The 21,985-nt window shown below is 43.5% G+C and overlaps 1 protein-coding gene across 1 annotated transcript in view; it reads right to left on the reverse strand.

Annotated features, from left to right (window-relative positions):
• Positions 1-21,985, reverse strand: part of GUCY2F (guanylate cyclase 2F, retinal) — a 91,815-nt gene that overhangs the window by 14,668 nt on the left and 55,162 nt on the right. Inside the window, exons 8-14 of the mRNA XM_020898370.2 lie at positions 20,261-20,437; positions 17,359-17,515; positions 11,743-11,892; positions 8,471-8,619; positions 5,376-5,539; positions 4,393-4,585; positions 216-390 (exon numbers count right to left, since the gene is read on the reverse strand). Of these exons, the coding sequence (XP_020754029.1) occupies positions 216-390; positions 4,393-4,585; positions 5,376-5,539; positions 8,471-8,619; positions 11,743-11,892; positions 17,359-17,515; positions 20,261-20,437 (1,165 nt within the window). The remainder of the gene's footprint in view (positions 1-215; positions 391-4,392; positions 4,586-5,375; positions 5,540-8,470; positions 8,620-11,742; positions 11,893-17,358; positions 17,516-20,260; positions 20,438-21,985) is intronic.

Below are 21,985 nucleotides of genomic sequence, written 5' to 3' on the forward strand. Positions count from 1 at the left end.
AAGGGTTTGGTACTTAGAACAAGAGCTTCTGCCCACTGGGGTAGGGCAGGTGCTGGAAGGAGAGGAAACTTGGGGAGACAAAAAGGAATGATGCAGCACTAGACACCTGGATAATCCAGCTGCCAATAATCAGGGAAGAGCTACCCTCTTCCTCCGTTTCCAGCCTTTCCTTGAGGTGCATAATGTTTTCTCCCACTTTAGCTGCTGGTTGTTACCTGAGTGTAGGCCTATTCGAATCCGGACTGGCACCTCTGGCATGTGCCGCATTTTGAAGGTACCCACGGAGCTGAGGATGTCTAGGGACATGTTTGCAATCTCGGCTGCATGCCTCATGCCATTCCTCTTTGGGAGGCCTGAGGCCACCATGTAAGCATCTCCAATGGTCTCTACCTGGAAATCAGGGGAAATAGAATTAGCAAGTAAATAGTGTGTGTGTCTGTGTGTGTGTGTGTGTGTGTGAGAGAGAGAGAGAGAGAGAGAGAGAGAGAGAGAGAGAGAGAGCCCGCATACATGAATGCACGTGTGAACTTTCATACAGTTAAAGGGTATGATGGACGCTAAGTGTTCTTCTTGTAAAGTGAGGAAGTCAGAAAGAGACTCTCAGTGCTTCACAGGCCTGGCTGCAGAGTAGAATCACTTAAGAAACTTATTTTAAAAATACTGATGTTTAAGTCTTACACTCATAGATTCTACAGTTACTTCTCAGGTTCCTGTCTGGCCCGAGTGAACTATCTGGCTCCAAATAATTCCTGGGGCAAGGGAAAGGGGAGATTTCTGGGACTGTCCATGGATATTCACTGGGGAGCACCCTTGGAGAAGGTGCTTTCCCAGCAAGCATTTCTCTAGACCATTTGGGGTCAAAGAGCCAGGGAAGCTTTAAGGCAAATATAGGGAAAAGGAAAGGAAGGAAGTGAAAGAGTCTGTTTCTTCTGCTTTGCTTGCTAATATGACAGTTTTGCAGCTTCCTCAGGTATGAGAGCCGTCTTTTCCCGCCAGCCCCCTGCCCTAGCACTCCCTCTCTAAGGAGCAGCAGTACTAGCCCTCCACTGCTTTGCAGGCGGCAGTTAGAGCTGCACACCTGTGAATAAAGGTGACTCTGTGCTCCTCGTCTTCCCCACAGAAGTGTATCCACTCTTTCTAGTGACTAGTAAGGTGAAGCTTTGCAAGTAAATCCAAAAGATAAGTAAGCTGAAGGGATGTCTATGAAATGTGCCAGTCAGACTGCTAGTACAAGTTTCCATTCAGTTAAAACTTTATGTTCTCCTAGATTCTCTAAAAAACTAGGAATAAAACTACATTACCCAGCAATCCCGCTACTAAGCATATACCCTGAGGAAATCAAAACTGAAAAAGAGACACATACCCCAGTGTTCACTGCAGCACTATTTACAATAGCTAGGACATGGAAGCAACCTAGATGTCCATTGACAGATGAATGGATAAAGAAGCTGTGGTACATATATACAATGGATTACTCAGTCATAAAAAGGAACACATTTGAGTCAGTTCTAGTGAGGTGGATGAACCTAGAGCCTATTACACAGAGTGAAGTAAGTCAGAAAGCAAAACAAATATCATGTATTGACATACATATATATGGAATATAGAAAGAAGGCACTGATCAACCTATTTTTAGGGCAGCAATGCAGACACAGGCATAGAGAATAGACTTGGGGACACACTGGGGGAAGGAGAGGGTGGGGCAAATGGAGAGAGTATATGGAAACATATACACACACATGTAAAACAGATAGCCAGTGGGAATTTGCTGTATGACTCAGGGAGCTCAAACTGGGGCTCTGTGACAACCTAGAGGGGTGGGATGGGGTGGGAGGTGGGAGGGAGGTTCAAGAGGGAGGGGACATATGTATACCTATGGCTGATTCATGTTGATGTGTGGCAGAAATCAACACAATATTGTAAAGCAATTATTCTTTAATTAAAATGAATAATTTTTTTTAAATGGACAAAAAAAAAAACTATGTTCTCCTAAATAACTGCACTCACAGGGCACCATGGTTAAGAGCATGAAACTCTGAAGTCACACAGCCTTGTTTAGAATCCCAGATGCACCTTTTACAAACTGTGTGGCCTTAGTCACATAACTTTTCCCCTCTGCGCTTCAGTATCCTTATCTGTAAAATAGGGACAATGAGAGCACCCACCTCATAGAGTGTTTTAAGGACAAAATAATATATGTCAAAACAATTAAAACCTGCCTGGGGGATGATAAGTGCCAGCCATTACCATCATCATCATCACCATCTTCATCATGGCCAAACTGATGTGACTTGAAATAAACCATAGGACTGTGCCTATGACTCAGTTCCAGATAAAATTTAGTACTTGGCAGTAGGCTCCACATTATAACTTTCTATAGTGATCCTTTGCACCTATGGGGCTTTGTACCTCAGGATGCTTCCATTCAGGGCCTCCCTTACCTGATACAATTTGAGAAAAGGATTCCTGCTCTCAGATAAATAAGCATGCCTGCCCACACAGCAGAAGGCAATGGTACAATGCAAATACTATATGTACAGGAGGGAGAAACTCACTGGCTGGCTATTATCATTGACTGGTGGTTGATCCTTCAGCTTTAACAAGTCAGTCACCCAGGAGACCCCAGGGATATGGATGAGAAAATTAGAAGGACAGGGAACATGAGTGCTTCTTGGCCTTGGTGTGATGCTGGTATGGGGAATACGGGTTGCATAAATCAGAATAAGGACACGGAAAGGGTGGATGAGGCATAGAAAAGGTCTGGTTGAGATGCAGCGGTAGTAAGAAAACTGAAACTAAAAACAAATCACCAACTTCATAATTCTGCAGCAGCCTTCTCACTTCCACTTCAGATTATCAAGTGTCAGGGGAGGTGATTCCAATTTTATAGGTAAAGAAAATGAAAACACAAACGGATTTGGTGATCTGCCACTGGTTTAATATTTATTTCCTCTGTACTGTGTCATTTTTATTAAAAAGGACTGAATACTTAGATGTAATTTTTGGATTCATATAGCCCTACTCTGTCCTGAAAACAGCCCGCTAGCTTCCTATTGCAGCCACGAAGTATCAAAATACCTAACAGCCTCATTCCCAAGACCCCCAACAATTGTCTGAACAGTATCAGCTGGATTGATTAAACCCGTGGCTGTGTTACTGCCCACACTGAATCATCTTTGATTTTAATTTCAACTGAATTAGCTTTCAGTGATTTGTTTTTCTCTTCAGGCTGCTTGAATTCAACAAGTTAAGACAGGTAGTCTGATTCCATGGATTTTTCCTCCACCATGGTTTCCACGTGTGCTTCTTGATTAGTTTGCAACTCATGCTGATTGACAGGCATGATGCCTGTTTCTGAGCCCTATTTAGGCAGCTTGGCCTAGCCCTGAGGCTCTCTACTTGACCTGAAAGAGCCCTGTCTAATCTGAGATAGACACACTGCCCTGTGTGTGATTTGAGAGTTGGAACCTTTCAGGCTACTGTGAAGGATCCAATGAATGAAGCTACTCATTCTCCAGCTCCAGCTGGGTTCCTGGGACAGAGAAGCTGTCTAAAGTGTGGGATGCCTGGGGCATCTTTTTCCATTACTAAAACAAGTTTCGATGTTGCAGACAACATGGACATGTTCCTACACAGCTATGAGATTTTTAGTCATTTTTCTGCCTAGAGACAAGGCAACACATAAAATCAAGGGGAAAGAAGCATGGCACTGAAATGAGTGAATATAGTCATCTGTTCTCCACTCATCTTCTGCCACCTTTGATAGAAATAGTGGAAAGTGACACGCTGGAAGGATCGGGGAAAGTGGGAGCAGCAGGTTACAACCTCACAATTAATCACTTCCTGAGACCTCAGACCACTAGGTGGGCTTTAGGTTACTCTGTAGCAATCCTAGAAGAGCCTCAGGTCCAATGTTGAGTTTCCTCCTGTATAAAAACAGTACCTAAAGGAGGGAACCAAATTTTAACAGCACACATTATATATACAAAAATTTTCCCAAGATGAACTTAGTCATCAACTATGGGCCAAACACTAACACTTCTGTATGCCCTTCCATGCCTGCCCTGTGGGTACTTGGAAACTGAAGAACAATAATACTTTTTGGTTTCAATCTCTTCTTAGTCCCAGTTCTAGAAAACAGCTCAAAAGAAATCTTACCAGCAATCTCTTGCTGTGTTGAGCTTGTTATTTTGAAAAATGTGACATTATATGCATTTTATTTGGCCTTTGTTTTCAAAGGGAGACCAATGGAAGTGGTATACTATTTAAATTTTAATTCCTAAATAACAGCATTTGATAAAATTGCATCCTTCCTTCAATTTTGGAGTACACACAGGTGGGCCTCATATCAAAATTGCTCTCTGGAACATATTGTCCTGCTAAGTAACATACCTTGTAGACATCATGACTGCCAATGATGGCATCAAAGAGAGTGTATAGGTCATTGAGAAGATCCACCACCTCAATGGGCTCACTCATGGCTGAGATGGTAGTGAAGCCCACAATGTCACTGAAGTACAAGGTGACCAAGTCAAAGCCTTCCGGTTCGACTGTGCAGCCCTTTTTGAGAGATTCAGCAACTGATCTGAAAAGCAGGCACAGATATTCCTCAGAGGACACAGGCTTCCCTCCAGGCCACATCTGCTAGAACACAATTTCTCCAAACTTCACTGCCAAGTAGGTGAGAAGGAAGAAAATGTCACCGGGATGCAAACACTCATTCTTTCATTTATCTTACAAACAGATACTGAGTGCTTACAATGTGCCAGGCAATGTGCCAGGTGCTGGAATACATCATTGAGCAGAGAGTCCTGGTTTGTTCCTTTGTGGACTCTTTCCAACTCTCTATCCTTCTTTCTCTGCTTCCCCCAGACCGAACCACTCCACCCCACCTGGGGGCAGGAAATGTTCCCAGGAGGTTGCCTTCGCAGGAGACTAACTTCCCTGATTATCTCCTAGCAGATTATGATAAGGGGACTTGAAAAATTTGGAAATGGTAGCAACACATAAGGCTCTCACTCTAAGGAAGGAAAAGCTTAGAAAAACAACCCAGCTACTTCCCTCTAGGAGCTCAAAAAACTGTCTCCTTTTAATTGGTCAACTTCCAGGCAAAGTCATGAAGTGACAAACAGAAAAACCAAGGCACCAAAAATGTAAATGACTAGCATGATACACAAGAAGTGGAAAATTAGGAAGTGTGCTCTGCTCCCTGGGTTTTCCAATTCTTTGATTTGAAGGTGTGACTCAAACCTACTGGGAGTAGAGAGGGTACAGGACACGTGGAGGGAGCAGTTAGCTGATGGGCACTTTTTTTTAGTATTTTTAATAGAACACACTGTTACAAGCATTCACACTCCTCAGGTGTTCACACATACGGTGGTAGCATCTGTGTTAGGAGCTTTTCCGTTTTCTGTTTTTCGATTTCCAGCTCTTCAGTTCGCTCCTGGATCAAATCTTCCAAGTTGCTAGAATATTGCTCCAGCATCCGAAGCATAGAGTCAATAATATTAGTCTTCTTCCCTTTATTGAAAGTTTTAAACTGGAAGTAAAGCAGAAAGAGAGCCAGAGAATTCTTACTCCTTAAACTTAGAGGTGATGGAGCAAGACCCTTTATCACACATTCCTTCCTCTAAAATGCCAGGGCAAGAGATGTAAACCCAGGTATAAATAGGAAAAGTCACTTCTCACTCTATTGTTACCCTGGCCCATTCACAGGGCTCTTTTTCCAGAGTAGTTCTTCCCCTACCCTTCTGGTTCTTTCAAGTCTAAGCAAAGGTGTTCTCTGGTCTGAGTGGCAGCAGCCACTTCAAAGGCAAGAGGATTTGGTCTGGAGCTCAGGCCAGTCGTGAAGTGGGATAAGGGAAACAGGAGGGCTCTTTTACTCTTCTAGATCATCAACCTATAAAACTATACTTATCTTCTAATGCCACCATGTTACCAGTTCTTGGACAGCTGGAGGTTCCTTGACCTCTTAAATGTAACCCAAGATTTACAATTTTTTTTTAATGTTTGTTAGTCACCCAGTCATGTCTGACTCTGTGATCCCATGGATTGTAGCCCTGCAGGCTCCTCTGTCCATGGAATTCTCCAGGCAAGAATACTGGAGTAGGTTGCCATTTCCTTCTCCAGGGGATCTTCCCGACCCAGGGATTGAGCCCAGGTCTCCTGCATTGCAGGCAGATTCCTTACCATCTGAGCCACCAGGAAAGACTGGTAAGATCTACATCGTAAGATCTATCCTTATTTCTCATCATGGGGCCCAAGAATAATGGTGTCTCCTAACACTTGGCCTTCATGGCAGGGTCATGTAGAAATTCAACTGGTCTTGCCCCTGATCCTTTAGAGGTAGCTGCATGCCACAGATTTGCAATATGCCCTCCTGGAACCCTGTTCATCTACAGGGACAAGGAGCTTGTCATAACATTGGTTCAGTTCAGTCACTCAGTCATGTCTGACTCTTTGCAACCCCATGGACTGCAGCACACCAGGCTTCCCTGTCCATCACCAACTCCCAGAGCTTGCTCAAATTCATGTCCATTGAGTCGGTGATGCCATCCAACCATCTCATCCTCTGTCGTCCCCTTCTCCTCCTGCCTTCAATCTTCATGAAGGGTAGCCCCTCCTTACTGCTGTATTCAGCAGGCAAAAGGCTGGGTTGACACCGAGAGAAGACTGGTGGTAATTTTGCTCGACAAACACCTAGGAATCTGTCCCAATGAGCCCTTTAACACACATAAGGGTTCACACATGTTCTACGTAGCACTCAATGCCCCAAGGCTAACACTATGAGCTTCCTTCTGAGCCTGGTCTGTATCTACCTGTCCATCAAGGTCCTGTTGGTAATCACAGGAGCAAACTCAGATGCTTTGGTGCTCAGATGCTCAGTCGTGTCTGACTCTGTGTGACCCCATGGACTGTAGCCCGCCAGGCTCCTCTGTCCATGGGATTCTCCAGGCAAGAATACTGGAGTGGGTTGCTGTGCCCCCCTCCAGGGGATCTTTCCAATTCCCCTATTGCCTAACCCAGAGGGCCTCCTCCTCTTCCCATTTCAGTTGGATTAGCTGCACAGATTGGAGAGGCATTTCAGTGAGGGCAGCCCCAAGCCATCCTGTTTGAAGGTCATATGATGTGCACTCCTATCTATCACCGGCTTCTGTGCTGCCTTCTGAAATAACATCTCTAGCATCAACACCAAGGTGAATGCTTTTCTTCCTGCCTCATGGTAAGTTTTCAGAAATTTGACCTCCATGGTTCTGTGCCTTTTCCCTACTACTACTGAACACCTGTTTGAGTGTCCTCAGGAGACTCAGCCAGGCTAATGGAGGCATTCTGAGCCAGGGACATGGATGACTTAATATTCAGGGCCCCCCCAGGCTTTCAATCCAACTCTTTCCATTTTCCACCTCAGATACCTGCCACTCACTGAGCATCTCAGTGCGGTACACCAGCCAGGTTCAAAAGCCTCTCTGCCACCGCTGACACAGCACTCCCTCAGTTTTGGTATCCTTTCACTTGAACAAAGCCCTCAAGCGCATGCTCTGACATAGGAACTGCACCCTAGCAGGGCTCCCTTAGCCGGGCTCTCTCTCTCCGCTCCTCATTTTCCCTGTTGAATCCCGAATTCTAGGGAAAGAGTCAAGCTCTTTAGAAACTCAGTATCTTAAGGAGGGAGCTTATCACTTTTCATGTACTTTATTGCCTCAAGTAGGGCTTACCAGGTGGCTAAATGGTAAAGAATTCGCCTGCCAATGCAGGAGACGCAGGCTTGATCCCTGGGTAGGTCACCTGGAGAAGGAAATGGCAACCCACTCCAGTATTCTTGCCTGGGAAATCCCATGGACAGAGGAGCCTGGCAGCTACAGTCCATGGGGTCGCAAAGAGTCAGACACGACTGAGTTCACAGGGCTTATTGCCTCAAGTAGTTCCCTGGGAACCAAAGGAATCTCCTGCTTTTGTACTCCATGTGTGCACTTCCTTCCATCTTGAAAACACTTTCAAACTCCTCATATTTTCCCATACCCTCCAAAAACAATCTGGCTTCACTTAAACAAGATACTCATCAGAGTTCTCTGGAGTTTCCAAAGCAAATAGGGCTCTATGAGGGTCCCCATCTATTCCAGGATCCACCTACTCCTTCTACTAATGGTCTCAATGACACGGCCTTGCAAATGCTTAGTGGTTCAAGTTCATCTTTGAAAGGTCAGTTAGGTCAGATTGTGGATGGTATGGAGCAGAGGTTCAGATACAGGAGAGACCAAAACGAATCCTAATGCTCTTGGGGGATATACTGGAGATGATCCAGCACCAAAGGGCCTTCGAATAGCCAGTTCCGTGCTTCAACCCCATGATGAATGCTTTTTTCTCTTTCAAGACGTTCCTTCCACAGTATGATGAAAACCCAAGCAGTTCGTTTTGGTAGGCTGGCTTCAGGATGGCTTCTGGGCAGTGCTAAGTTTCACAGAGTCCTTACCTGGTTAAATATTTCATCAAATGTTGGTCGTTGCTCTGCAGCCTCAGCCCAGCACTGCTTCATCAGCTGGAGACATTCTGAGGGTGCATGCTCAGGAGGAACCACTGGTCTGTACACTGGAGGAGGCTTCTTAAGTCTTTCTATGATTTCTGTCAGGAAGCAAAAAAAAAAAAAAAGTCTACAAATTGTGGGGAAAGTACCAAGATTTGGTAAAGATAATTGAGTTTTAACCAAGAATGATGTTGGGCAAGAGAAACCACAAAAAGGCCATCTATTTCACTTTCTCCTTAGGTGGCCTGAATCTAAATTATATCTGAGCAAAGGCTATATCAATCAGTTGAGAAAGGGAGTGAGAAACTATTAATAATTAACTGAGGTATTTGGTATCATTTAAGCAGGCTTCCCTGGTGGCTCAGTGATAATGAATCTGTCTGCCAATGCAGGAGATGCAGGTTCGATCCCTGGGTCGGGAAAATCCCCTGGAGGAGGAAATGGCAACCCATTCCAGTATTTTTGCCTGGGAAATCCCATGGACATAAGGAGCCTGGTGGCCTACAGTCCATGGGGTCGCAAAGACATGACTTAATGACTAAACAATAACAAAATCATTTAAGCACAGCTTTGTTCTGCTTCTGCTACATATTATTTATGTTTTTATTGAAATATAGTTGATTTACAATGTTGTGTTAATTTCTGGTATATATCATAATTATATATGAAAGTCCCTCAGTTGTGTCTGACTCTTTGCGACCCCATGGATTGTAGCCCACCAGACTCCTCTGTCCATGGAATTCTCCAGGCAAGAATACTGGAGTGGGTTGCCATTCCCTTCTCCAGGGGATCTTCCTGACCCAGGGATCAAACCCACACATCTCCTGCATTGGTAGGCGGATTCTTTACCACTGAGCCACCAGGGAAGCCTGTGCTATACAGTGGGACCTTGATATTTATCCATTGCATCAATGATCTGGCTCCTTTCACCCACCCCCAAATATCTAAGCCTTTCAATCCCCACAGGAGACCCAATTAGCCCCCACTGAAGGCCCAGGTTATGGGCCCTGCCTGGTCTCTAGGGGAAGGGACTTAAGAACACCATTAAATCATTCAGGGCCTCATTGGGATCCTCCTGGCTGCTAGTACTTGACTTCCACTCTGAGTGGAACATTTACTATGTATCAGACTTTGCATGGTCTCTCTGCTTCCAGCCTAGCCTTCTCCAAACCATTCTGAAAACATTAATTTGGCCATGTCACTTCTTTGCTTGAAATCTCTTTATGGGTTTTTATTACCCACAGGATAAAATCCAAGCCCTGACTATCTTTTCAGCTCATTTCTTATCCCTAGTCCCCTCTTCACACCCTTGACTCTCACATCCTCATCATGAACCAAACCTTGCTGGCACCACCAGTGTGTCTTTCCTACCCTTGCCTTGGCTATAACCCTCCAGCAGTATGGCTTTATACCACATAAGAAGTATCACCTAGCCTCCATGAAAGAATTTCAGTTGTTGCCTCTGCTCCTTGTGACATGACACCTTCTGCTCTGCTAACTCAGGCTGGCCCGTACAGTGATGGTTTCTCCACCACATCTCTCACCCTGGCCCCAGTGCAATAGATTCCATGGAAATTGACCCTATGGAGTGCAACTGCCCTACCCAACTCACTAGTACAGGGAGTCTCTTTCTCAGAATACCATCAAGTCCCCTTGTCCCTGTGTCAGGATACCGACAATGAACTAGGTCACCTCTGTCCTTAGGCCCAGCATGGTTCATGTCCTTGAGGAGCTCATAGTCCAATTGGAAAGATAAACAAGGACCAGCAATATAAGTGCTCTAGCAGACATACGCACAGGAGAGCACAGAGGGGACATCTATCCCACACTTAAACGGTCAGAGAAGGTTTCCCAGTGAAGGTGACATGAGTTGGATGAGGCAAGGTGGGGAGAAGGCATAGGCAACACATGAGTAGGCACCAAGGTGGGAGAGATGGTGGTGATTTCAAGGCACTGCCAGTAACATACCTTAGCTGGAGTATGAGGAATGATAGAAGATAAGCCTAGAGACGCGGCTAGGGACCAGACTGTGTGTCTTAAGTGAGGAGACTGGGCTTCATTTAACTTGTGATGAGGAGCTGTTGGGGAGGGGGTTTAAGTAGAAATAAAACTTTGGTTGGGGCAAAAGACTACTAAGTATTTTAGGTTTGGTTTGATTTTGCATTTTTAAAATCTTGTATTTTGAAATACATATAGACTTGCAGAAAAGTTGTAAAAAACTGAAAGTACAATAATTGCCTATATCTCCCTTACTCAGCTTCCCCCTAATGTTAGCAACTTATAAAACCACAGTACAGAGGAAGTTAATATCAGTACAATGCTTATTACTAATCAAGAGTCTTTATTTGAATTTCATTATTTTCCCCCAATATCCTTTTTTTTTTGTTTCACAACCCAATTCAAGATCCATATCATATTTCATTGTTATGTCTCAGTCTCCTCCAGTTTGTGATGGTTCCTCATTCTTTCCCTGTCTTTCATGACTTTGATACTTCTGATGAGTACTGACCAGTCAGAATGCCTCTCAGTTGGGCTATGTCTGATGTTTTCTCATGGTAAGATTGAGGTTATGCATTTGGGGGCAAGAAGACCACAAGGGTGGTACTGTGCCCTTCTCAGTGCATTATGGCAGGGGAGACATGATATTGATGTTCCTTGATCACTTGGTTAAAGCAGTGTCGGCAGGGCCCTCCACTAATAAACTTACTATTTTTCCATTCCTAATTAGTTAATATCTAGTGAGTTCATACTTTTAGAATATGTCAGCATCCTGTTTCTCCTCAAACTTCTGCCTGGTAGCCAAAGATTCTGATGGGAGATAAGGATGAAAGACTATGGCGGGTCACAAGGAAAGAAGGGGAGGATTCTGACATCCAGGAGCATCAAGGAGGGGGCACTGAAATCTCTGGCAGGGGGTATCTGAAAGGAATGGTAGGGGGCTGCTAAAAAAAAAACTAACATAAAAGTCCTGTAGGCTCTTGGCTTCTGTCACAGTTAAGAAAAGGACCAGCTTCTTGGGTGGGGGGGATTTCCTTCCAAATGCCTAAAGCGTCCTGGCTCCAAGTCCCACCTGCACACAACACAGGCTGTTTGCAGACCAGCAGGCAGTTAGCACAAACATAGGACCGTGTTCACTCTTTTGGCAAATCACAACAGCCAGGTTGGCCTGATGACCTGGATCATGGTGGGGTCCTGGTACCTTTTTCGCATCTCCTGCTTACCTTTGGCAGGCAGATCCATCATGCAGAATGGGGTGCCCCGGACCATCACTTCCTGCATGATGATGGCAAAGCTATAGACGTCTCCTGCAAAAGAACGTAACCTGCTGCCCCTCGGGGCTCTCAACAGTTCAGGGGCTGTCCACAGCAACTCTGAAAAGAAAGCATTGTGTAATGAATCCAGGGAGAATTAACTGACAGCATTTGCAATGCCCTCGAGGGCTCCAAGGGTGCTGTTTTATTGACTGCTTTATATTTTTATTAAGACAGACTGGCATGCTAGTGTTGCCCTCCCGCCCCCAGGGTCTGAATCTATGAATCTAGGAATTACTCACAGCAAAAGCATACTACTTTCCCCACCCCAGGAGCATTCAGGCAGACACAGCAGAGGTGTGGGGAAGGGCACAGAAGCCCGAAATAGAAAAACTATCTGGTGCTGGCTTTCTTGCTCTGTTGAGTCTGCAAGTAACAGTTGGCCAGCTTCCAGGGCAAGACGAGTGCACTGCCAGACTGGTTGCCATGGATTTGCTGTGTGCTGAGATCTACATGTGTCTGGTAATTTGAATGTGCTGGGGCACGGGGATTCACAAGTTGATTTCTACAGGTCTTAACTGAGGATTAGAGGATCCCCAAGCCTCCTCTGTTCCTTGCAGAGCAAAAGGGTGCAGCAATTCCTTCAACTCATTTCCACAATTATTTATTGAGGATTTACTATGTACCAGGCACCGTGCTAGGGATGGGGCAGTGGCAGAGATGAATTAGACCTTGCCTTTGCCAATGCAGAGTTCACAGACCAGTTGGCAAGACATGCATGTGCACCCCTAACTGCAATACAACAGAGATGGTGATGTGGCCACTGTATAGTGTATGCATAGTCACTCAGTCATGTCTGACTCTTTGTGACCCCATGGGCTGTAGCCCACCAGGCTCCTCTGTCCACAGGATTTCCCAGGCAAGAATACTGGAGTGGGTTGCCATTTCCTTCTCCAGGGGATCTTCCCAACCCAGGGGTCAAACCTGTGTCCTGTGGCTCCTGCATTGGCAGGCAGATTCTTTACCACTGAGCCACCTGGGAAGCTCTATAGTGTAAGGAAGGAAATCTATTAAAAGCCAATATTAAGCACCCGTTAAAAAATCTCTGCAGGTGATGCTAGTGGTAAAGAACCTGCCTACCAATGCAGGAGTTATGAGACTCAGGTTTGATACCTGGGTCGAAAAGATCCCTTGGAGGGCATGGCAATCCACTCCTGTATTCTTGCCTGGAGAATCCCATGGACCGAGGAGCCTGGTGAGCTACAGTCCATAGGGTTGCAAGAGTTGGACATGACTGAAGTGACTTAGCACACACATGCATGCTGCTTTCAAAGAGTTATGGCAATCAGAGACTCAGAAATTTGGGGGGAAGGTCCCTTAAGCAATATATAAAGAAATACCAATTAATAATGGGAATGTTTTACATTGAATCATAAGAAATTACTGTTTCTGTAGCTCAAAAAATGGTTCTGTATTGGCAATTCCATGAGATTGAGCTAATAAAAAAAAAACTGAGTTGATCAAATTATTCCAGGAAGGCTTCCTGGAAAAGTTAAATCTTAAAGGAGCTTGTTAAGAAGGTCAAGGATGCAGTTTCCTAGAGCTGAGAGGGTAAGGGCTTTGCAGGGAGAAGGAACAGTGCGTGCAAAAGAACAAGAGATAGAAAGGAACAAATTGTGGATGCAGGTGATGATAAGCAGATTAGCTTGGCTGAAGAGAAGAGCTCTGTTAAGGAATAATGAGAAATGAGAAATGAGGTTGATGAAGTGGGGAGGGAGGGTCGCTGGAAGAATGAGGGCAGGAGGTGAGAGGCCCCGAGAGCCAAATGAAGGCATTTGGAGTGAATACAAAAGGCAGTAGGGGTGCTGGAGCTGGAGAGGGATTTGATGAAAGTTGTGTTCAGGAAGATTAATCTGGCAACCTGCACAAACTGGATTGAAGAAGGAGAGACGCTGGAATCAGGGAAACCAGCTAGGAAATTATTGCAGTAAGAGCCAGAGGTGAGGTGCAAGGGGTGACAGCAGCAGGATGAGGACCAAGACATATACGAAAGTTAAAATGGACATGGAAGGGACAGGGTGCTCCTCCACGGGAGAGAGGTGGAATAAACAACAGGTTGACAACCAGACAGGGAGGCTGGAGAAGACTGTCTGCTGAGGGTGGGGGTGGCAGGGAAAAGCGCTGGCTAACTTTTTAGCTTGTCAAGTTTGGGGTATTGGGAAGACAGTCCAGAGGACAAGGCCCTAGGAAGCAGGGAGGAGGATAAAAGGTCAGATTATTTTGGTTTGTTGCTGAAACCCAGGAAAGAGACACTCACCCTGGAAATTCTTATTTGGAGCCCATTCTGAATGGCAACCCACTCCAGTACTCTTGCCTGGAAAATCCCATGGACAGAGGGGCCTGGTGGGCTACAGTCCATGGGGTTGCAAAGAGTCGGACATGACTGAGCGACTTCACTTCACTTCACTGATCTAAATGGTGGTCCAGGAAATTCTAGCCTCACCCCAAGCACATACTCATCTCATTTTGTCTTCCAGATGTCCCCAGACTTTGTCCCCCAACTCCCCTGCCCACTCCTGGTGTGTTTTGCCCATCAGTCACCTTGCCTAGGTGAACTGATGCTTGCAAATAAAACTGAAAAGACCGAATAATACTTTAGTCAAAGGAATACATTACTGACTGTGGGATTTCAGGCATATGTTTGAGGTTGGGGGTGCAGGGAAAATGGTATGCAGCTGCTTGTTCCTGGCATCCTCTCCCGTTGCACATTTAACAGCAAAAGAAGGGAAAAGAGGACACAACTCTCGGTTAAAAAGCTGGGTGATTAAATACAATCATTACCAAACAGTATTTTCAGAGAGCACTTACATGTATGTTGCTAATGACTAAAATGCTTTTTCTGCACTATACTTATGTAATTGAGAGTGGGCAGTAATGAATCCACTTACAACATGCCCCCATCTCCCACTTTCCACTCCAGAGCCCAGTAAGAGCCACTGTCTACCATTAGACTTGAACTCTCAGAAAAAAAAGCAAAACTAAAAAAAATCACTTTGGCTTGCTTTGTATTTACTGGAGCCAAGGCTAACTTTAGCCCTGCTATGGTGATAAAATCAACCTTGGAGAGCCAGTGATGTGATACAAGAGAACACAGAGCAAAAGTCAAGAATCCTGGGTTCCCGATCTCAACTGGGTCACTAATCAGCTCACCTTCCTAAACCTTGGCTTCCCCATCTGTAAAATGGAAATTGAGCCAGACGATCTACAAGGCCTTCCAATTGTAAGATTCAATTAGCCCTGTCATCTAAGGTAGGGAGCAGCAAGTTTCTTTATTTTATTTCTTCCATTCATTTGTTCAACAAACATTTATTCCACCAGGTATGGTGAAAGGCACTGTGGGAGGCAAACTTATCTCTTGCCTTCACAAGACTTATAGTTTAGGGAGGGAGAGGAGATAGCTAATTAAAAATGTGATACCAACAAAATGTGGTATTAAAACAAAGTTCAAAGCCTTAAAGGATCATAAAGAGGATAATTTCACCAAGCCTAAGGGATCATAGGAAGCCTCTTGAATCAGTTGAGCCCTCTGGAAGGAGCAGAATTTAGCCAGACTCAGATGAGTGGGTAACAGTGGGAAGGGAAGAGTGTTCCAAGCAATGAACAAGGTATATGTAAAGTTCTGGAAGTAAGAGAGAACCTAGTGCAAATAAACAACTGGAAGGTGGTCAGCTCTGCTGGAATATAGAGACAGCGGTTAAGCACGAGAGGTCCTCACGTCAGACCACGAAGGACTTGTAAGGCATGTAAAGGAGTTTGAACTTTATCCTAAGAGCAAACGGAAGCCATTCAGCGAGTTTTGGCACAGCTGTAACATGATCAGATTTGCAGTTTAGGAAACTCCCTCTGGTTTCGGTGTGTGAAGAATGTGGACTGAGCATCCAGATTGCCATTGCAATTTGGAGAATGGAACAAAAGTGTAAGAGGGAGAAACAGGGAAAGAGACAGACACAGTACATCAAAAAAACAAAAACAAACAAGAAACCACTGCAGGTACCCTGTCCTTACTCTAAAACTAGAGTTTCTTAAGCTTGAAAGTTGCCAACCTGTGAGTTAGATGGAATTCTAGGAAGCTGGACATTGTGTTTTATTTTATAGGTGAGTAATTTTGACAGGAAGATAAGTACTTCCCACTCAGCAGCTGTCATCCCAACATCCTAGTCCTAACATTGGGCAACTACTCCAAGATTTCAAATTGGGATTAGCCAAATAATAACCATATGACTCAGTTGTCAACAAGAACAGGTCCACGGAGAAAATAGAGGGAAGAAGAAACAGAGACAGAGAGAGACATAAAGAAAGACAATAGCACATGTTTCTATTGTGATTACCAAGAGCTTCAAGTCTTTTAAAGCACTGATGGTCAGAGAAAGGAAATTGTTATTAAATGTTTTCATTTAGCTGGGTATAGGAGCTAGTCTTCAGAAGATCTGAACTGGTGCTGCTAAGTAGGTACACAATTTGAGCAAATCTTGAGACTCAGTTATCTCATTTGTAAAATGGGCAAGTTGGACCAGATGACTCCCTAAAGGTTCATATTCCACTGGCTTTATTAAGCGCAAAAATGATGTCACTGATGACTGGACTGTGTCTCTATCTGTGCATGTATCCCTGTGTGTCCTTCAGTCTTCATTTCTCCTATAAAGTCAGCAATTTTAAAAGTTTTAACACCAAAGATTCTTTTAAGAATATGAGTATATGTTGTCATTTTGCATCTCGCTCTGTCTCTTTTGGGTTGTCTGCTTTTTCATTTTTGTGTTATTTCCCCTCTTCCCCCTTGCAATACTGCTTAAAACATTACTGTGCTAATTTCCTGTATTTATTTAACCCTATTCACTTTCTCTCCTTACGTCTTTTTCTTCCTTCCTTCCTCCTTTCCATCAGTTCATTCCCTCCTAGCCCTGAAGTCTCAGATTTCTCCTGTTTCTTTGATCTGTTATGACCCCTACAGGCATTGTCTGGTGCTGCCAAGGGTGCACCAAATAGAAGACAAAAACACAATATGGGCATTACAGCCATGCCTACTGATTTCTTAGAAGGCCATAGTTCCGTCTGACGCCATCCCACACAACCCATGGAGCATTTACTCGCTGGGGGGCCCCCTACTTGCTTCTTCTCTCTAGACAGAGACAGTGAGAGTAGGCTTTAGTGACATCCCATTCCAGAATGGGCTTTGTGGGAGTCCAACTACCAAATTACCTTCCATTCAATCTGACAAGTATTTATTGAGCACCTACTGTGTGCCTAGCACTCACCAAGTTCCTCCAGGGACACCTGGGGTCTCCACACAATATAACCTAATCCTGCCACAGTAGGAATTCAACATTATTGCACTGGCTTTGTTCAGAAGGCTGGGCTGTGTGGAGATTACGGCCTGCAGATTTCATTCAACTCCTTTGGCTTGGAAATGAGGCTGATTTTCAACAAAAGTGAGGAGTTGAATCAGCCTGAGGCTTTAATCCAAGGCATGCTCTCTTGTGAACTTCGGAGTACCTTGTGTGCGTCACAAGGGCACAATACATTGCTTACCTTCCACAGAAGGTTCCTCTTGGGAGAGTCTTAGCGTTTCCAAGATGTCATTAAAGCCATAATCTGTCACTTTGAGTACAAAACGCCCATCCACCACACAGTTCCGAGACTTCAGCCTCCCATGAGCAAACTCTCTGTGGTGTAAGTACTTCATGCCCTGCAGATGATACAAACAAGATTTATTTAGCAACTTACTTAACTGTTTTGTGCTTTTAGAGCCACTTTCTGAGATTGTTCACAGCTACTATGTTCTGGAATTCAGTTTTTTTCTCTCATATGCAGGCAAAGTAAAACTTTTGACAAGAATTGTTTCTAGGTCCCTTTTAGCGCTAAAATTTTACACTCTGAAGAAGAATCATATTTTGTGGATGTAAAGAACTGTATGTATGCTATAGCAAGATTTATTGACATTTCAAACACAGGATGGATCTATACACATATAATTGCCAAGAAATTGAAGATTCTGATTTTCCCCCCAAGGTCTAGCCCAACTCTCATCCACTACTGGTAGGAATGGAAACTGACACAGCCTTTTGGGTGGGTAATTTGGAAACAGTAATCAAAATTGAAAGTATGCATATATACCCTGTGACCTGGGAATTTTACTTCTCCAAATGCTTGCACATGTACACAAGGAGACACTCACAAGAATGTTCTTTGCATCTCTGCTTTATATTATATAATTGGATATATAATAAATAGCTATCAAGAGGGGATGTCCAAATTGTGGTACATCCAAACTATGAAATATTTTGCAACAGCTAAAAAAGTAATAAGACAAACCTGTATGTACTAATAGGGAGCCATATCTAAGTCACAAAGTAAGTGAAAAAGAGGAAGTTGCAGAACTATGTGACAGTATGTATTTTAAAGAGCAAACAAAATCTATAATGTATGTAAATACACACAAAATGAATTGCAAGGCTAATCACCAAACTGTGATTAGCAGTGATGAAGTTGGAGGGAGGATATGAAAGAGGGTTGAGTAATTGTCAATATTTTTCCCATATACATTTATATCATTTGACTTTCAAATTTAATTTAATACATTATTTTTATAAATAGAATTATTTTATGTTCATAATTTATATAAAATATATAACTTTCATAAAATATAGAAGTATATAAAATATATGCAATTTATTGTATGTGTCTTTATAATTTAAAATAGATGATAAAAAAAAAAGCTGGATACTACTTCTGCAGTTTGTTTGGCAATCTTATATGACATTCAAATGTGATGAAACGGGACTTTTTCAGATGACTTTAATCATTCAAAACAAATTCACCCATATTCTAGTGCAGTAATCTCAGGATTGTTTATGCTGAGTCCTTTTTAGTATATGACTCTATTTTGCAACTTGACACTCCTTTGTATTAGTACACTTTACATCTTGCACCCTGGAAATTCTGTAGTCCCCAGTACTTCCAAGCAGAGTCTAGTGGGTGAGATTTCTCCCAAGATGCTTGGGTTTCATTCATCATGGGCCTCAGAGGACTCATTTAGAGGACTCTCCCTTAACTCATGGGACTTTGCTTACGGAGTGAGTAGACAAAGTATTATAATAGGAATTAAGAGATTTAAATTATATTATCAGCTCTGTCACTGGTTGATAAATCAGCTGGTTGATAAATATTTATTGAGCACCTACTATGTGTGGTAGACACTATATTTTATTTTATTTTTCCATTTATTTTTATTAGTTGGAGGCTAATTACTTTACAACATTGCAGTGGTTTTTGTCATACATTGACATGAATTAGCCATGGATTTACATGTATTCCCCATCCCGATCCCCCCTCCCACCTCCCTCTCATCGGGCCTGGTTAGTACGTGGATGGGAGACACTATATTTTAAAAAAAAAAACACCTCATTTTGCTTCTCAGAGCCTCCATAAAAGGAGGCTAATCACAATTCTTTTATGCAAAATTGGAACGAGATAATGTCTATAAAGCTACCTTAAAAAGGGTTAGGCCACAATACAAGGGTCAAGACTCTGATTAACATACAGAAAGCTCAACCAGTCATTGATTATCCAGATCAGCTCACTACAGGTGCATATAGACACAATTTTTATATCATTTCAGGATTTCATGGATTCCACTGGAATCCATGCACACATGGACCCATCTGTGAACCCCACTGACTGTTAACAGTCCTGGCCTCTGAGTGCTGCCTGATAGAACCAATGGTCTTTTCGGTCTTATAGAGTTCCACATCTATAACTATGGCATAGAACTATGCAAAGACCTATCACCTATTTCTAAACTGAACCACCTTTTAGAAGGTGAAAGCCAGGAGATGGGGCTAAGCAGAACTAAACAGCCCAGGAATGAGCCCATCCCCACGTCCAGAAAGCAGAGAAATGGGATGGAAGAGGAGTGCTTAAGGCAGAAGAGTGCTCAATGGCTATAGCCATGCGTGCTCAGTCACTTCAGTCATATCTGACTCTTTGTGACCCCATGGACTGTAACCTACCAGGCTCCTCTGTCCGGTTCTCCCAGTAAGAATACTGAAATGCATTGCCATGCCCTTCTCCAGGGGATACTCTCCACCTATGGATCAAACCCACGTCTCTTGCGTCTCCTGCACTGGAGGCAGATTCTTTACCCACTGAGCCACCTGAGAAGCCCAATGGCTATAGGAAGTATAGATAAATCTGGCCCTCAAATTGGTAGTGGGGGGAACAAACAAATTTTTTCTTTATCAGGACCTTATAACATATTATATATAAATATTCAACAAATAAGAAAGGTGCTGTGAGAAGAGGTGAGGGCCAACATAGGGAAGGAAGGTGGAGGGGTGATCCAAGGAAAATGACCGAAGGAAAATAAAACATCACAAAATATTGAAGTTCTAATCTATGGGGGAAATCTTGGATTTTCAGTCTTTCCATTAACCTTGATGAGATCCAGCAGGAGTGATGATTTAAACATCCAATCTAGTTTCACATCCTGATTCATCAGTATGTCTTCTAGGCTCCTTCGGGAACAGAATTCTGTCACAATGGCAAACATCCCCGAATCATAGAAGAAACCCACCAAAGGGTTAATATTCTCATGACGCAGGTCCTTCATCTGGAAACAGAGGGAGAGAAGAGAGTCACAGCTGTTCTGTCTCAGTTGGAGTTGGGGCCTTCTTCCTGTTTCTTTAGGGACTCTGACAGAGTGGAGCTCAGTGACCTAGGAATACTAAAAAGGTTAGTACAGTAAGAGGTGGAAGAGATTGTCTTTCCGTGAATATTCATGTAGGCAGCATCTATTAAAATAAATAGCTTCTATAAACATCAGGCCAAAGTTTATAAAATTTGTTTCAGAAGAAATATTTAGAATTTGGACATTTTGCCTTTGCATTCATTCATTTTTTTCACTAACATGAGAAACATTTAGGGTGTCCTAACAATGTCCAAGGCATTGGACTGCATGCTAGTGATACAAAGATAAACAAACTGAAATCAATATCCTGAAAGGGCTCACATTCAAAGAGAGGTGATAGACAAACAAACTGACTGATGCATTTCCATGTGAAATGAGTTCTTATCAAAGGGAGAGCAGGATGCTGGTGGAGCTCAGATGGGAAGTGTTTAATTTAGCCTTGGAGATCAGAGAAGGCTTTCAGTTCAGTTCAGTTGCTCAGTCGTGTCCGACTCTTTGCAACCCCATGAATCGCAGCACACCAGGCCTCCCTGTCCATCACCAACTCCCGGAGTTTACCCAAACTCATGTCCATCAAGTCGGTGATGCCATCCAGCCATCTCATCCTCTGTCGTCCCCTTCCCATATTCCCTTTACCGTGCATCTCCCAGCTGCTGTAAATGTTAGCTGATCATTCACAGTTGCTCCATTCTCTTGAAAATTGTCCTAGAGCCCAACCCAAAGGGGAGCTATCTTACTTGATATGTTAGAGCCCACCCACAGATCCCAGGTAATGATTGACTGACTGGGAGTGGTACAAAAGTTCAACTCCCTAGCCTCAAAGGGGAACTCATGGTGTAACTTGTGTGGCAGTATTTCTCCCATAGGATCATAGTGAAGCTAGTCTCAAGCTGAGATCACATACTTGCTGAGCTTTTATTTCTGCCTTATCCTGCATTCCTCTCCCTTTAACTGCCTTATTCTGCATTCCACTCCCTTTCTCTTGAGAGCATTCTTTCAATGAGTAATTTGAACAAGAATTCCCATCTCAGGCTCAGCTTTTAGAGAATCTGACCTAAGACAGTGGGAAAACAAATTTTGGGTGATGAGGAAGACTGATTAATTCAGTTTGAGACATATTAAAAATAAAGGGCCTGTGGAACATCAAGTTGGAAATATTTCAAAGACGGTTGGAGATAATCAGAGTTTGAAGCTCAGGAGAAAAGTGTGTTCTGGATAAATAGACCTGGGAATTGTAAACATGTAAATGGTAGATGAAATTAATGGGAGTGAATGAGATAACTCAAGGAAGTATATAGAATAAAAAGAGAAGGGGGGAATTTCAACATTTAAAGGATGGGGAAAGGAAGAATATCCCACATAAACACCTAGAAATGAGACTAAAGAGAAAGGCTTATTTAGAACATTATGAACACCACAAGAAGAGTTTCAGGAAGGTGAGATAAATGCTGGAAGGAATTTCAGGAAAAT

The sequence above is a fragment of the Odocoileus virginianus genome, unplaced genomic scaffold, assembly GCF_023699985.2.
Source record: "Odocoileus virginianus isolate 20LAN1187 ecotype Illinois unplaced genomic scaffold, Ovbor_1.2 Unplaced_Scaffold_1, whole genome shotgun sequence".
Lineage (NCBI taxonomy): Eukaryota > Metazoa > Chordata > Mammalia > Artiodactyla > Cervidae > Odocoileus > Odocoileus virginianus.